This window comes from Epinephelus fuscoguttatus, linkage group LG16 (assembly GCF_011397635.1).
Source record: "Epinephelus fuscoguttatus linkage group LG16, E.fuscoguttatus.final_Chr_v1".
Taxonomy (NCBI): Eukaryota; Metazoa; Chordata; class Actinopteri; order Perciformes; family Serranidae; genus Epinephelus; species Epinephelus fuscoguttatus.
Window position 1 is genome coordinate 2,379,332 of NC_064767.1, and position 15,669 is coordinate 2,395,000.

Here is a 15,669-nt window from a genome sequence, read left to right on the forward strand (position 1 = left end):
GGAATATCTGAACAGTGGGTTCATTAGACTTGATGCAGATTATTTCACAGAAGGTTACAGGACAGATGACACTTTAAAATGATACTTTCACTTTACCTTTATATATTTTACTCAGTGTTTTACAAACTGTTTACACCTCTGCATATTTATTACACCATTCACTACATCCCTGTTTGTATTGAGTTCATTCATTTGCAGATAGCCTACTGTTCACCACAAATATATATTTGGGTAAATTAAGGGTGATTGTGACAAAAGGTCAAATTGCAATACAGAAATAAGAAATTAAATGTATTTAATGAAATAAGGTGGGAGGGAGGGGGTTGAATGTACACAGAGTCTGACTTCATGAGGACGAATTAAAGACAAACATTAAAGGATGAAATAAATTGTGCAATAAATACACTTACACTAGTCTAAACCAGTGATTACATGACCTGTCCCAGTCATCCAGAGAGTATGTCACACCTCCTTGGAATATGATATGACGCTCTGTCCTCCTCAGACACACAGGTAACATTGTCAGTATTACAGAGGTATCATTTGTTGGGCTTATTGTTTGAATTTATGGCAAAACAAGCTTACATGCTTTCCTCTTTTATATTCTTATTAATGAGCAGTGGGAGGAGCTTGACATTCAAGATTTCCATTGCCAACTAGTCTGTAACTGTTGTGCATAATATGATAATAAAGGACATTAAACTTTAAAATTAGTCGTGTAATATGCCTAAAAAATATAATATTAAGATAATGTCTCATGTATAAAAACATTAATATTCTAGTTATATACTGTATTAAGTGTACTATAGCCTACGTCACTGAGGCACGCAGGCCTAACACTGGCTACATAAGGCCGTCAGCTGATGATATGACGTCAGAGGCTTGTGACTTGTTTGAAGGGTCTCAGGAATGAGCTACATATATGTGTGCCACCATATGCCCTCTGTGTGTTGTGTTCAGTGCTGAGTGACCCTGGTGAGGACAGATATGTAGATTATAGTAGTTTTAATGGGGTTGTGGCACAGATACATGGACATATGTGAATTTCGCCAAACATCTAATGAAAATACGACTGAGAGAATTAGCGTATTAGACAGATGTGGGGTTGTGGAGACATGTCCGACCAGGTCACGCATTTGTTTAATTTAAATTCTATTTATTACTGTTTTATTTAGTACAAATGTGGTGTCTTGCTTCTGTCTGCCATTGTGAAGAACTCTGTGAAACGTGCACCAGACAGTTGCTCTATGTGCAAACTGTACAAACTTTTATTTCACTATCACATAAGCACTATCTCACCTGTGTCATCGTGACATGTTGTCTCTTCCTGTTTAGTAACAGGGAAGTGGCACAGTTTTATTAAGTTATTTTATCGAAAACATGAATTACTAATTTTCTCGACTTGTATTTATGTTGAAGTTCATTTAACCACACATAGAAAAGCTTACATAGTGTATGAAAGCACCAACATTACCTCGAAGACATTTTATATCAAGTACAGCCAAAGGTATGCGGACATTTCCCACATTCCTTAACTCTAGGAACCGTAATATAACTGACAACCTAAAGTGTGGTACAGCTAAAATGTTAGAGACTCCAGTTTGTCCTTAGCAACAGTAAATAAATGTACATTTCTATGTATTAATGTGTATTAATGTGTCTCCTTATAAGGCGACTCCAGCAGGTGCCTTTCGCTCCACAATGGAAGCTGGGGAATGCGGCAGGATGATGGCCCAGTTCCATTACACACTCGTCGCTTCCTTCCTTGTCCCCTCGTCTCATCTCATACGGTCATAGCGATGAATATAATGCATTATGTGTACCTTTTTTAATATGAGTATTTTATCAGTGTGTGTTTGAATTCAGTTTGACCTCAAAAATTAGCGATTACCGACTAAATTTAAAGACGGGACGTCGGGCGGGGGGACGTCTGTTTGAAATGTAACGCGGCCGGATTAAAGGGACGACGTCATGACGCAATGCCAGGCACATGATTGGACGATGACGTCAGAAGCCGGTGCCTCTAAAGTGAAGTGACCTTCTTTGCGACCGCCAGAAACCGCTCATCGGCCCAGAGGAGCAGCTGGTACCGGCGCACCGGAGAGACTCTAACCCCGCGTGTTTTAATCAAAAGGTACATTTTAATATTTCTCGCTGTGGCGTTATATCCAATAGAAACTGGGGTTGTGATTTATTTATTTAAAATGATGCTGAAACACAACAGCGGTGATGAAAAGAGATGCTGGGCGGCGGAGCGCTAACGGTAACGGTAGCTAGCTAACGTTAGCGGCCATGTTGGTGAATAGCTCGGCTGCTCTCTTTGCGTAATCTACCAATCCAGTTATTAATGAGTAATACGGTAATTTAATGTAGCATGTTATTTAATTGTCGGAAATATTAATATTAAAGCTCGTCCTTAGTGTGTCCTGGACTCGGTGTAGGTGTTAGCTAATGCTACAGTGGGTATCCGGACGCCGACATTGAAGCATCCTTGACCGTCTGGGTCCGTGACACAACCCCGGCTAACCTTGCTAGCAGGCTAGCCAGGCCAGGCTAACGATACCGGGAGAGCTCGGTGAGATGTGTCCCGGTATTAGAGGGAAATGTCGGCGTTAACAGCACATTAGCAGCCTGCAGGGAAGCTGCTTTCACTTTGTGCGGTTTGTCCTTGGTGAGGAGGATGTGAGTCAGCCGGTGGCCATGTTAGAGGCTGGCTGAGGTAGAGTAGTGACATCTGTGCTGACTGTGCCTTCACTTCATATCAAATGATGAAGGTCCACAGTTTGTACACGTCTTGTAGTTCATTCTGATATAAGTTATAAAATGACAGTGTAGTGTAACAGCTGCAGTCCTGTTATGTCGATACCTGTCGATTATAAGTCACCATTGTGCACATAACTCAGAGCCTCTGTTTCAGATACGAGTGTTATAAATGGCTGTTGGATCCGAGCATTAAGGGTCTCAGCTGACAGTCTTCCCTCGGTGCTGCGGGTGTTCACCCGGGTCACGTTAGGACAGCCAGCCGGTGTAACATACGTGCACGTTACTCCATTTAAATGAAGACTAAACCGTTATTTAATAACCACAGCATTAATATCTTCATGCAGGAAGCGTGCTCTGACTGTAGAGAGAAGTCAAGGTTATTTAATGATAACTGTTTAGCTCGTTATGCTGCATTTATAGGGATAATATAAGAGAGGAAATGAGTATTTGCATGACACCCGTCAGTCCTCTGCCACTGTGGCGCGTATCATTGACACAACTTTAGCTAAGCACATTAATGTCGGCTGGTTTAAAGTCACATATTAAAGCACACCCCTCATAGCAGGATACTATTAAGACCGACCTTATTTACTCCACAAGTCTGGCAGCTCTCCCTGAGGAGTAACCCGAGCTGAGGCTGCCAGTGCTGGGGAGAGAGACCATATGACAGGGCGGATGGAGGCCAGGCCAACGTGTCAGTTTGAAGGGTGGTGTGTGGAGCTGTGTCCTTGAAATGACCTCGGCACAGTGCCAGCACACAGAGGAATGCCATGCCTAGTTTACATGTACTGTAAAGAGAGCGGTGCTACAGGTACCACCTCAAACGACCTTCACAAGATGGCGCCAGTCAGACTTGAGCAGTGAATTAACTTCCTGCCATAACTGTGGTCTATGAATAGAAGATGGGCGGTGACTAAAGTCACACACATTGACATCTGGAATACTACAGCTTGTAATACCTCTGACTTCTTTTCTTGTTTGCCTGCTCCTCCAGCTGATTATGGGAGACATTGCCAAGGGAAAGAAGGCTTTCGTCCAGAAGTGTGCCCAGTGCCACACAGTCGAGGAGGGAGGCAAGCACAAGGTGGGCCCCAACCTCTGGGGTCTGTTCGGACGCAAGACTGGACAGGCAGAGGGCTACTCGTACACAGACGCCAACAAGAGCAAAGGTCAGTTCTCTAGTGGTTAAATGAGGCTTTGAATAATCCTCTGCCTTGAATACAGATCAAGTGAAGAGGGGGGGGACGCTCCGGTCTGAAGCTGACAAAAGTATAGTTATCAGAGCTAGAGTGAAGGTGATGTAACGTGGTCTTAAGAATTATTTTATGTTTATTTAATATCTTTTATTACAAAATAGATAAATGACTGATGTTGTTTCATTACTTAAAATATATTTGAAAATTACTTTTAGTTATGCAGCTGATGATCACTGCCATTATCAATTAATCTGATAATTGCTTTCCTTAAAGACGAATATTAATATTTTTTTTTCTTAAGGGACTGTTTGTTATTAATGAGGGGGCAGGGGGAGGCATGTCAAATAACTTTAAGCTTGTGTATTTTTAAGAAAAAAAGAGATGTTGACCAAGTGGAGGGGCGAACAGATTTTAATTTCAATTTATTTTACCGGGGATTTTTTTCACAGCCAGAAACTGTAAAAACAGAAATAATGATTGGATTTTCACTTTGCTGACGGCCCTTGGACGCGTCATGTGTGATGAACACTTACTTCAGGAAAAAACTAATTTTAACAAAAAGCAATTTTATAACAGGAGCCAAATTTCTGGTGAAGGGAGAGTCGCGATTTTCCACCAGTCACTCAGGGAGCCTCAAGGAAAAATATTTGTAGCTTCGGGGAGGGTCAAAATTAAAAAAGGAAAAAAAAAAGAAATGACCTAGCCCTCTGTTAAATAAAGAACAGTTCCTTATGTGAACTGATCAACAGCCCGCGTGTTAATATGTAATCTGTAAATATAAAACATCTTCCATAAATACAAAAGAAATTCATAAACTCACAAAACTATTTTGCAATTGAAAAACAAATCTGAAAAAAAAAACAAGTGCCACAAATTAAAAAGATAATACCTGAGTGAGTAATATTCTTAAAATTTCTAACTTTAAATCCAGTTTCTATTTTTCAATCTTAATTCTGTGTTAACAGGTTTGAATTTTACACACAGTTTATTTTCTTATTAACTTGTGGATTTTGTTTGTGTATTTGCAGATCAGTTTTATACTTGCAGTATATATTTCCGCCGGTGTCTCAGGGAGGCTTAAGGAAAAATATTTGGAAAAAGAAGTCACACCTCAGCCACCCTCCTCCTCTGTTAAATAAAGAACAGTCCCTAATAGCATCACAGATCCTGCTTGATCCTCCATCAATAGCAGCAGTTTCTTTACAGAGATGATGTTTGTGGAGCTTTGCTCACTGATATCTGGCCTTTTATCGCTCTGTCCTGGAGCTCAGATCCTTCTCACGCACACTGATTGAATAGTTCATCACTGATCTTTTCTCAGGTATTGTGTGGAACGAGAATACCTTGATGGAGTACCTGGAGAACCCCAAGAAGTACATTCCCGGAACCAAAATGATCTTCGCCGGCATCAAAAAGAAGGGAGAGCGCGCAGACCTCATCGCATACCTTAAATCAGCGACATCATGAAGTAGTCACTAAATCAGAGTATTTAATGTAATTTTAATGTATTTTGTTGGTCTGTTTATTTTTAGGCTTGCACTCGCTAAATATCCTGTTTCATGTTTAGTCATTTGCACAGAAGGTTAGTTTATGTTGTCGAAGGTCAGAAAAGTGGCAGCTTTTGTGATCCAGCGAGTTCACAGCAGGTGTCACTTCCTCTTTAACGTCAGGGTGCGTCATCAAATGGCCAAACATAAAACTACTGTATGATTATTATTAATTTTTTTTTTCATGAATCTGTTATTTGAGTCTAATGAGAAGGAAATGATTTCAAATTTCTAGCTGTGATAGGTCGCCTGACCTGCCACTCATTCTGTTTTCCATGACGACATGTGTCTGGTACTTTCTGCTAGCAGAGCCATCCGCCATCAACTTCATTTTTAAAACTATTACTAAAAAACTAACCTAATATCAGAGACATCAAAGTGACACAGGGTGGAAATCTGTAGAGATTTGGTGGTGAACTGGTTCAGACTCCCAGCTTTCATGCCAACTGGAGTTTCTAACCTGCGAAGACGAGACACAGTGGAGACTTTCTGCACTGTGTCTCACCTGTCCTCATCTATCGGTGCTCAGAAGCTACCACTTGCCATGAATGCTCTTTAAATTCCACAGACTGAACATTTGGTCCTCCTAAACTTTTGGACAAAACCTCTTGTTGCATTCAAGGACTCCTAACAGATCCTGGATGATTGGGTTACTGAAGCAGCCCCTGTTTTAGCCCCCGAGTTTTTAAAACATGTGCTCTGGGTGACACACTGTTATCTGCCTCAGCACAGCTAAGAACTGTGGGGTATTGATACGTACAAATGCCTTTATAAGCACCACCATGCTGAGACTCCACCAGTGTGAAATCAGCTGGCAAACAATCACCATGCCTAACAACAATGTCGTGGAGCTCCGGTACCACACAGAGAAACTGCCGAGGGCGCCATCTGAGGTGAAGGAAGATTTTGTTATTTACCTGGTTTCACAGGCCGGAAAGAGTTTTAACTTATTTTACTGTAATTTGACTGCAGCTGAGAAATGTTGTGACGAGGCTGCTCGCTGTCGATGTATACGGCGGTACACTGAATGCACAGAAACAATATGATGATGATGATGATGAGTTGTGGACAGGATGGATGAAGGATCAATTAAAACGTCCAGAAATGTAAATGTGACTGAACGTCTCTTCATTTCAACCTGTTTGGTTTTTGTGTGTTACAGTGTTGAAAGGTAAAATTCTAAATCTGATATAATCAATACTCTCATGTTTTCATAGTTAAACTACAGTCGAGCAGCTCTACACTCGTCTCTCTGCAGCTGTTGAAGTTAAACATGTTTGGAAGCGTCAACGCCAAATTTTCTTTCACTTTGTCGAATATAGGCCGAAAGAACCTCAAGAAAACACTGGTAACATGCTACTGTACTGATGAAGAATAAATACAAATGGTTAAATTCCTTAAAAAAGAAATTAAAATGAACCATTTCCTTTTGTTTAACAATCAGCCAAGACAAAGTCTACAGTATCTCTGCAGCTGTGTTGAAGTTTAACAGACGTATTGAGAAGAAAATGACCCTTAATGCTGAATATTCTCATTAAATCTTTTTTACTTGAGAAAGGCAACATCATATTCAGCATACAGGGTGAAATAAGGGGTGTCTGCAGGTCCTTAAAAAGTCTTGAAATGTCTTAACTTTATAAATATTGGGCCTTAAAAGTCATTTAACAGTCTTAAAGTTGAATTCATGAGGTCTTAGTTACCATAAACATTTTATCTTTTTTTCTTTCCATATTTTAATTTCTTTTTGTCAAAATGAGTCACAAATGTTTCAACCCACCGTTTAACCTAACACTGTCTTTATACTTTACACTTTCACTTTCCAACTCGCGCTAACAACCATATCCCTACATCAAACCTGCCTCTGCACAGGACAACATACCAACAGTACTTACTTACTTGCAGTGTCTGAATAAGGGGAAGATGGTTTGTCCAAAAATCTGCCTTGTTGAAATTCTCCTGAAAGGTCTTAAAAAGTCTTAAATGTATCTGATACCTGTCGACACCTTGAAAAAGGACGATAATGTTTTTTTAAAAAACAAAAAGGTACAGTAGTTTTGTGTCTGCTGCACATTACTTCCAAGAAGTTACAATATGTAACTGTAATATTTCACAATAAATTACATCATTATCACCTCACAGGCTTTTACTGTGATATATAACCAGATTCATTTTATTTTATTGTGAAATTACTGCAGGTAAATATGATAATTTCACTGCTAAATCACAGTGATCAAGTGTACAATGTGTGTCAGGGGAGCGTGTATTTAACTGGGTGGTACTTTTATATTAGCTGTAAATACTTTTGGGAATTTGTTGAAATACTTCACAAGTTAAAAGAAGAAATGTAAGGAAGGGTTAGTGACACTGTTATCTTTGTCTTGTTTGGTTTTTATCATGTCATTCATTCATTCATTCATAAACTATGAAGTTACAGTTGAATTCAGTCATTTACAGGAGTGTAATGTTATATCACAGTCATGTAATGGGCTGTAACTGAGGGCACAGATAAAGATAATTTTACAGGAGCTGTTAAACCTCAGTGATATACAGGCAGTGAGATCACAGTGCACAGCTGTCATTTCACAATAACTTACTGTAACAATGACTCAGCAATTTACTGTGAAAGTGATGCAGCTAGTTGCCAGTAATTTACTGTAAATGTACAGTCAGATATTTCACAGTGCAGCTCAGAGAGATAAAGAGGTAAGTCTGAAGCCTCGGTCATCTCTCAGCTGATCTGCATCCGTCAAATCCGTCTTTATTCTTTTTAAATCTTTATCAAAATTCAGCGAGTCCACCTTAAAATGACTCTCAGCATGTCCTCCTTAAATCAAACAGGGGTTTGCTAAACGTCACACTGGCCTTCAGTGTGTCTGACATAGTGAACGTGCTGAGGTGAATCTGATCCTCTGAAGCTGCGTCCTGTGACAGTGGCATGTTCTGCTCCTCCGTCCTGTGCACACGTAATCAGCGACAGAGTCGAGTTCAACACGTCAGGCTGAGCTGGACTTGAGTCGTACTCTGACAGCCACACCTGCTCATGTACTGCGCAACGTTATATAATCCTGCTCTGCCCGTCAGGTCTTTCTAGGAAGTGAGCCAGCTGAGGGGCGGCTGAGGTCACGTCCCCCCTCGATCAAAGCTCAGTGAGCAGCAGAGACGCCACAGATCGGCCTGTTACTGTCTTCAAACAGTCGGCCTGCTCTCTGTCAGGCTGCAGACGGCTGGGTGCGCTCAGCTGTTTGTGTTGTTGGGCTGTAAACTCATCAAATGATATGAAGATCTGGTTTGTGGAAAACTGTAATTAAGATAAACAGCTGTTCTTCATGATTATAATTACACCCAGGTGAAGGAAGGACTTTAAGTTAAATGAACAGAACCACAGAGCAGAAATACTCTGTGACAAGATTTAAGACTCTACTTCAGTAAAAGTGCAAAAGAATTAGCATCAGAATAAAGTTAAAAAATCAAAAGAACAGCTCATTTCAGAATCATGTCTGTTATATTACTGGAACATGATTATTGATGCATTAATGTGTTCATCACTTTATCATCACAGCTGGTTAATGTTGGGCTAATTTAATTTAACATCATCATTGATTTTTGATTAAAGATTCAATCCATCCATTTTCATCTGTTTATCTGAGACCGTGTCACAGAGGCAGCAGGCTGAGCAAAGCACTCAGACGTCCCTCTCCCCAGCAACACTTTCCAGCTCCTCCTGGAGGAGCCCGAGGTGTTCCCAGGCCAGATGAGATATGTAATCCCTCCAGTGTGTTCTGGGTCTGCCTCCTACCAGTGGGACGTGCCTGGACACCTCTAATAGGAGGCGCCCAGGAGGATCCTGATCAGATGTTGAACCACCTCAACATGAAGGAGCAGCAGCTCTACTCCAAGCTCCCTCCAGATGTCCGAGCTCCTCCCCCTATCTCTAAGGCTGAGCCCAGACACCCCATTTCATCCGCTTGTATCAGTGACCTCATAAGCCCCTATCTAAAAGGGGCTTATGAGTCTTTTTTCAGCATTGGCAGTATAGAAACAAAATCGGGGAGTGCAGCAAAATGCCGCCTACCTACTTTTGTTTATACAGAATGTGCCTTTTTCGGGGCAATGGGGGGCGTGAGCAAGTAACAAAACGTGTAGCTCAGCGTGTGACGTAAAGAGTGACGTGGGAGGGAAGCCGCGGCTGGTCAGTCCTTCGGTGATTCTCTCGTAAGTCGGCCCGTTCTTCACCGTCCCCGTCATCTGACGGTTAATGGCCTCTTCGTTTGCGAGGACGAGGAGGGCGCGCAATTCCTTGTCTCCCCAGTTGCTCATCTTTACAGTGTCTGTCAGGTTTGTGTTTCCCTCTTGCTACTAGCTGCTCGCTAATTCCTGCTATCAGCTGTTTCTGTTTATCCACCGCCAGTGGCTCGCACGCGGCGCGCCATCAACAGCTCCTCCCACAAGTCATCAACAGCCCTCCCATTGCGGAAGGCCGCCTCGTCTGACTACCCTACGAGGCGGAAAATTGGGAACCTCGGATCAACTCGCCAATCCGGCGCTGTGTGTCTAAACGCCGCAGCTTGCCGGCAAAACGCCCAACATTCACCAAAAATCTGGCAGCGTAAAAGGGGCTATTCTTTCAGTCACTACCCAGAACACATGACCATAGGTGAGGGCTGGGACGATGGACCAGGAAATCCAAAGCTTTGCCTTCTGGCTCAGCTCCTTCTTCACCAGAATGGTACGGCCTAGCCGATCCATCTCACGCTCCATTCTACCCTCACTGTGAACAAGACCCTGAGATACTTGAACTCCGTCTCTTGAGGCAGTAACTCTCTCCCAACCCAGAGGGAACAATCCACGGTTCTCCAGCAGAGAACCATGACCTCAGACTGGGAGGTGCTGACTCTCATCCTGACTGCGTCACGCTCAAACCGCCCCAGGTCATGCTGGAGGTCTCGGTGTGATGAAGGCAACAGAACCACATCATCTGCAAAAAGCAGAGACGCAATCCTGAGGTCCCCAAACTGGACCCCTTCCTCCCCCTGGCTGCGCATCGAGATCCTGTCCATGACAATCACAAACAGGATCGTAGATAAGAGGACAACCCTGGAGGAGGCCAACACCCACTGAGAACGTGTTTGACTTTGTACCAAGTATGCAGACACAACTCCTACTTTGATCATACAGGGACCGGATGGCTCGTCTCAGTGACCCTGTTACCGCGTAATCTCGCAGTACCCTCAAAATTGCAGTACAGTACTTTAGTAAATGTACTTAGTTACTTTCAAGTGGAGAAGGCCCTTATTGCAGTTTGTTCCATCATGTTGGTCCTTTTGCTCCACTGTCTCTGGTATCTTTGTACATTAATGGACGTACACAAGCACAGACTCCCCTACAGACATGTTCACGGGGTGCTTAAAATGCATTTGAAAACTTTTTCAATTAAAAACAGAAGAACACAGCTCTCACAGTCGGCACAGGAATCAGGACCCACAGGAGGCTTAGTTGAGTTCACTGACTGGTGGAAACAGGCGGCAGATAAAGATAAAGGCAGTAACAGTGAGGCAACAACAAGGGTGAACCAGAAATCATCAATCACGCTGAGGATCATTAGTAATCTGTCGGTGATTGATTGGCTTTAATCAGGTTTATTATCAGGATAAAACTCCTGTTGAATCGTCTCGTACAGGTGAGAACCAAACTATACAATTACCAGGAAAACTAGAAATAACAAAAGAGACTTCATTACAACCTCAGAGGAGCCACGGTCAAATAAATGATCAAAATGGAGGAGGAGGGAGGAGTCATCAGATCACATATGTCAGCCTTAACTTGTCAGACTCGTCAGGGTGTGTGCGTGTGCGTGTGTGTGTGTGTGTGTGTGTGTGTGTAATGATCCGGTTTGTGTTTCACAATCACATGTATTACGACACATTTTGTGTTCAAGGACATGTGATGTCACTGCTGATTAACAAACTATTAAACAATCAGACATATTCATTACTGTACGTGTGTGTGTGTGTGTGTGTGTGTACTGACCCATTGACACGTTTTAGGTGCATCACAGGTGAAAGTGTTTGTGTGGCCCAGATCTGATGTGATACGACACCTGATAGCAACAGTGACAAAAGCTGTTTTAAAATAGCTCGTAGGCTGTGCTTTATGGTGACATTGATAGAGAGTGACATGACACGGGAAACACACACACACACACACACACACACACACACACACACATAAACGACAGGCTGTAAACAAGGGTCTCCCTTCAAAGATATAAATACGACTGTCACTTGACTCAAGTACAGGATCATGGATGACAGGTGTGTGTGTGTGTGTGTGTGTGTGTGTGTGTGTGTGTGTGTGTGGAGGGGGTTGACGTATAACACAGTTGGCGAAGACGACACACACTACATAAAGTGTTTTTTTTAGTCAGTTGACAATTTATTTTAAGAAACTGGTCAAAATCACAAACACTTGTCACGTTTTGAGTTGGACTGAATTAAACTAATAAGTTAGAATATCTTAAATGAAATAATTTGATCCCTAAATATCACAACTTTTGGATTAATATTAAGTTGGTTCAACTTAATTACGTCTTTGAGGTCAAAGCAAATCATGCTGGTTGTACTAAACAAGTTGAGTCGATCAGATTATAAAAGACTAATAGGACTGACTCATTAATGCAGAGTCGGACCTACTTATTAAAAAGATGCAGACAAAATGTTTCCCTAATTTTTTTTAAAAGTTGAACCAGTGGGAAATGATTTATCAGGTTGGTGGATTATGTTTGAAATTAAAAAGTTTTGTCAACATAAAAAAATTACATTTGTTACATGAAAGTGTTTTAGTGAGCCGACAGCTGGTCACAACCAAATCTGTTTTTGATGTTTTTAAATTGGATTGAATTAAACTAATAAATTAGATTATCTGAGATAAAATAATTTCATCACTAAATATCACAACTTTTGGATAAATATTAAGTTGGTTCAACTTAATTAAGTTTTTTGAGGTCAAAGCGAATCATGCTGGTTGTACCAAACTAATAAAGTTTAATTAATTAATTTATCGTAAGTTGAACCAGTGGATTATTTCTTATAGTGCACAGAGACCTCAGGTTATATCTGAAGTCACGTGAGGACTTCTGAGGTCATTGTGTTATTTACACAGAGTAAACAAAGGTTTGTGTCAGTATTAAAACAGTAAACAACATCAGTACTGCTTTGACTACAAATGCACAAACACACATTTGACTCTGTATATTTGTGAGGACCCTCAGTGACATAATGCCGTCCCCACAACAGGGAGACTCAACTTGCTTTGCCCAGAAGCTACTGTTTGTTTATTTAACCTCTATTTAACCAGGAAGTCCCATTGAGACTGAAAACCTGTCCGAGGCAGCAGCCAATCAGAACACATTAAGAAGCAACAAATACAACATATAAAACAAAGACCCACAATGAAACAACAACTATTCAAACACAGTGGCCTCTCAAGAAAACAAGCACGTCTGTCACCACGTTCTTTGTGATGCTCTTATATTCATCAGTGGATATAAGTGTTTCTGGTTTTAGATCTTTTTGGAGATTGTTCCATGTCCGTGGTGCAGAGGAGGAGAATGCAGTTTTCTACAGATCAGGGGTTCATTACAAAGCAACCACCTGGAGGAGCGCAGCTGGAAACTCCTCAGCTGACACACAGCAGGGGTCAGAGGTCAGCTGGAGGTTTGCCCAACATGCGAGTGGTCAATGACGTCCAACCAACCAAATCATAAGAACGCAGTGATGAGTGTAATAAAACGTAGAGATGCATGACACACTTGAATCAAGGCTGCGTGAACAATATGTCACCACAATCAATCACAGATAAAAAGGAAATGACAGGAGGTCAAACAAACGTTAATATTGATCAGTATATCAAATAAATTAATTTCCAGCCGGTTGAATCCAGTCACAGCAGCCTCACACACGTCAGGTGTATCAGTTCAGCAGACACAGGTATCAGCATAAAAGTTTGGTGAGGCTAAAATGAACATTGCCATTTTTCAGAATAGTGTATTTAAATATTTCTGCACACTGGGGTCCCTGAACAGTCTTGGAAAGTCATAAATTGGATTTGACTGTAAAACAAAGAGTTGACAAGCGTATACTCTTTGTATTATTTCAGCTCGGCACAATTTGACCAATTTTTGATTAAATTAGCCTCAAGAATTTTTCTCCAGTCAGTCACTGGCGGGTGTATTCTCAGCCCAGGACACATGTCAAGTCAAGTCAAGTCAAGTCAAGTCAAGTCAAGTCAAATTTATTTATAAAGGCATTTCATACACAAGGTAAACTCAGTGTGCTTTACAACAAATAATCAAAAATAAGTAACAAATGCAAATGTAAAATAAAACGAGATAAACAAGTCCAATCAAACACACATGTTCACACACACTCACACACACCTAACCAAATGCTGTCATAAAAAGAAAACTTTTAACCTGCTTTTAAAAGTGGCCACTGATGTGGCGCTTCTCACTGTTTCAGGCCGGGTATTCCACCTGCGTGGGGCATAAACAGAAAAAGCTGCCTCCCCTTCCTTAGGTTTTGTGCGGGGTATAAGTAGGTTGTTGCTGCCTATGGATCTGAGGGTTCTTGCTGGTGTGTAACTGATGAGCATGTCTGTTACGTACTGAGGTGCGAGGCCATTTAAAGCTTTGTAAACCAGGAGGAGGATTTTGAAATCAATTCTTGTTTTAACGGGAAACCAGCGCAAAGATTTAAGAACAGGAGTGATGTGTTGATATTTTTTTAGTTCCAGTGAGAATACGTGCGGCTGCATTTTGAATTTGTTGTAACCTGTGAATGCTGGATTTTGGAAGGTCATGTGACCACCTCTGCTTTTTCAAAATAAGAAAACAAGGTCTTAACAGTCGATACAAGAACAAACAGACACAAAATACGTGTGGAAATATGATTCATTGGACTGTATTCACAGGAAGTATAAAAATGTACAGACAGCCTCTGTTGGTGAGGACGAGGGGCCCACTTTAAGAAATGTCCCCCTGCCTGTATTTCCTAACGACTGGCCTGATAACGAGCATTATAACAGTGTAAGGCTTGTAATTTGGGTTTTTTCTTTCTATTTTATCTATTTTATTTTCAGCCGTTTGTTAGAGGCTGTTATTTACTATGGAGTCAATTAAAAAACAAAATGTTGATCCCTCACACTTGAGCCTTCACTCAGCAGAGGAACCACTGGACCTAATTTTTTTTCCAACCAGAATGTGAATATTATGGTGTGTTGTCATGTGTGTCCATCAGAGCACTGCAGTTATATATTTATCCACGAGAGGGCGCCACTGTCCGCTGAATGGTCTTGACCTCACAGCATTATTTTTATGTGTTTTATTTATATTTTATTACACATTTATTTTTACCAGTTTAACATTCTTTATTCAACCACTAAAAGACACTTTTCTTTTCCAATGTTCTCATTAATATTTTCCATCATAACTTTTAATTGAAGCTTTTCAAAGCAGCCTCTTCATGCAGTTCATTTCCATTTCCATGTTTCTCACGTACGGTTTCTTTTTCCATTTCTGTTGCCCTCCGAAATAAAAACATTGGCATATAAGTATAACATTGCTGTCTTACAGTTTGAGTCCATTTGTTGTTTCATTGTCTTAAGTTTTCTTTTTGTTTTTCATATTTAAATATGACATGATTATCCTTAACACTGGAGTCAAATGATTATTTGTTTACTATTTTATTTTGCCTTTTAAATTTTACATCTAGCTACAATTATGCTCTGTGACAAACACGAGGAGGTGTGCAGGTGAGTGATCATCCTGAACAAGGAAAAAACAGGTTACTAAGAATGTCATATTTGGCCGTGAGGTTTATCTGCCATGTGGCTGAATAACGAGTAGGAATACTGCCTGTTAATGAGCTGATGAGCAGAGCGGGGAACCAGGGAGGGGCCCACGCCCACGCCGGCACACAGACAGAACTAAACCAGAGTGAGGAAGGCAGACAGGAACACAAGGAAGGAAAAACACAAGTCACAGTAACATGCTCAACATATAATCAGTGGGAATCTTAGACTCTGGGGGCCCCAGGCAAAGAAGACCATCAGGGCCCCACTTCTCTGCGCTGACCTGTACGTATGACAGTTACAGGAAGCTAACTGAC

At 41.2% G+C, this 15,669-nt stretch overlaps 1 protein-coding gene across 1 annotated transcript; it reads left to right on the top strand.

Annotated features, from left to right (window-relative positions):
• Positions 1–1,976: 1,976 nt before the first annotated feature.
• On the top strand, positions 1,977–6,617 carry LOC125903408 (cytochrome c). Its single transcript, XM_049600319.1, has 3 exons — positions 1,977–2,134; positions 3,758–3,932; positions 5,281–6,617. Exons 2-3 carry the CDS (start codon positions 3,764–3,766, stop codon positions 5,424–5,426), a joined length of 315 nt encoding a protein of 104 aa, XP_049456276.1. The 5' UTR covers positions 1,977–2,134; positions 3,758–3,763; the 3' UTR covers positions 5,427–6,617.
• The last annotated feature ends 9,052 nt before the right edge of the window (positions 6,618–15,669 follow it).

What these genes read in the sequence shown, in the direction of transcription:
- LOC125903408 (XM_049600319.1), top strand. Translation starts at nt 3,764, where the DNA reads ATGGGAGACATTGCCAAGGGAAAGAAGGCTTTCGTCCAGAAGTGTGCC. An exon ending in AGACGCCAACAAGAGCAAAG is followed by an intron (nt 3,933 to 5,280) that starts GTCAGTTCTCTA and finishes ATCTTTTCTCAG; the next exon opens with GTATTGTGTGGAACGAGAAT.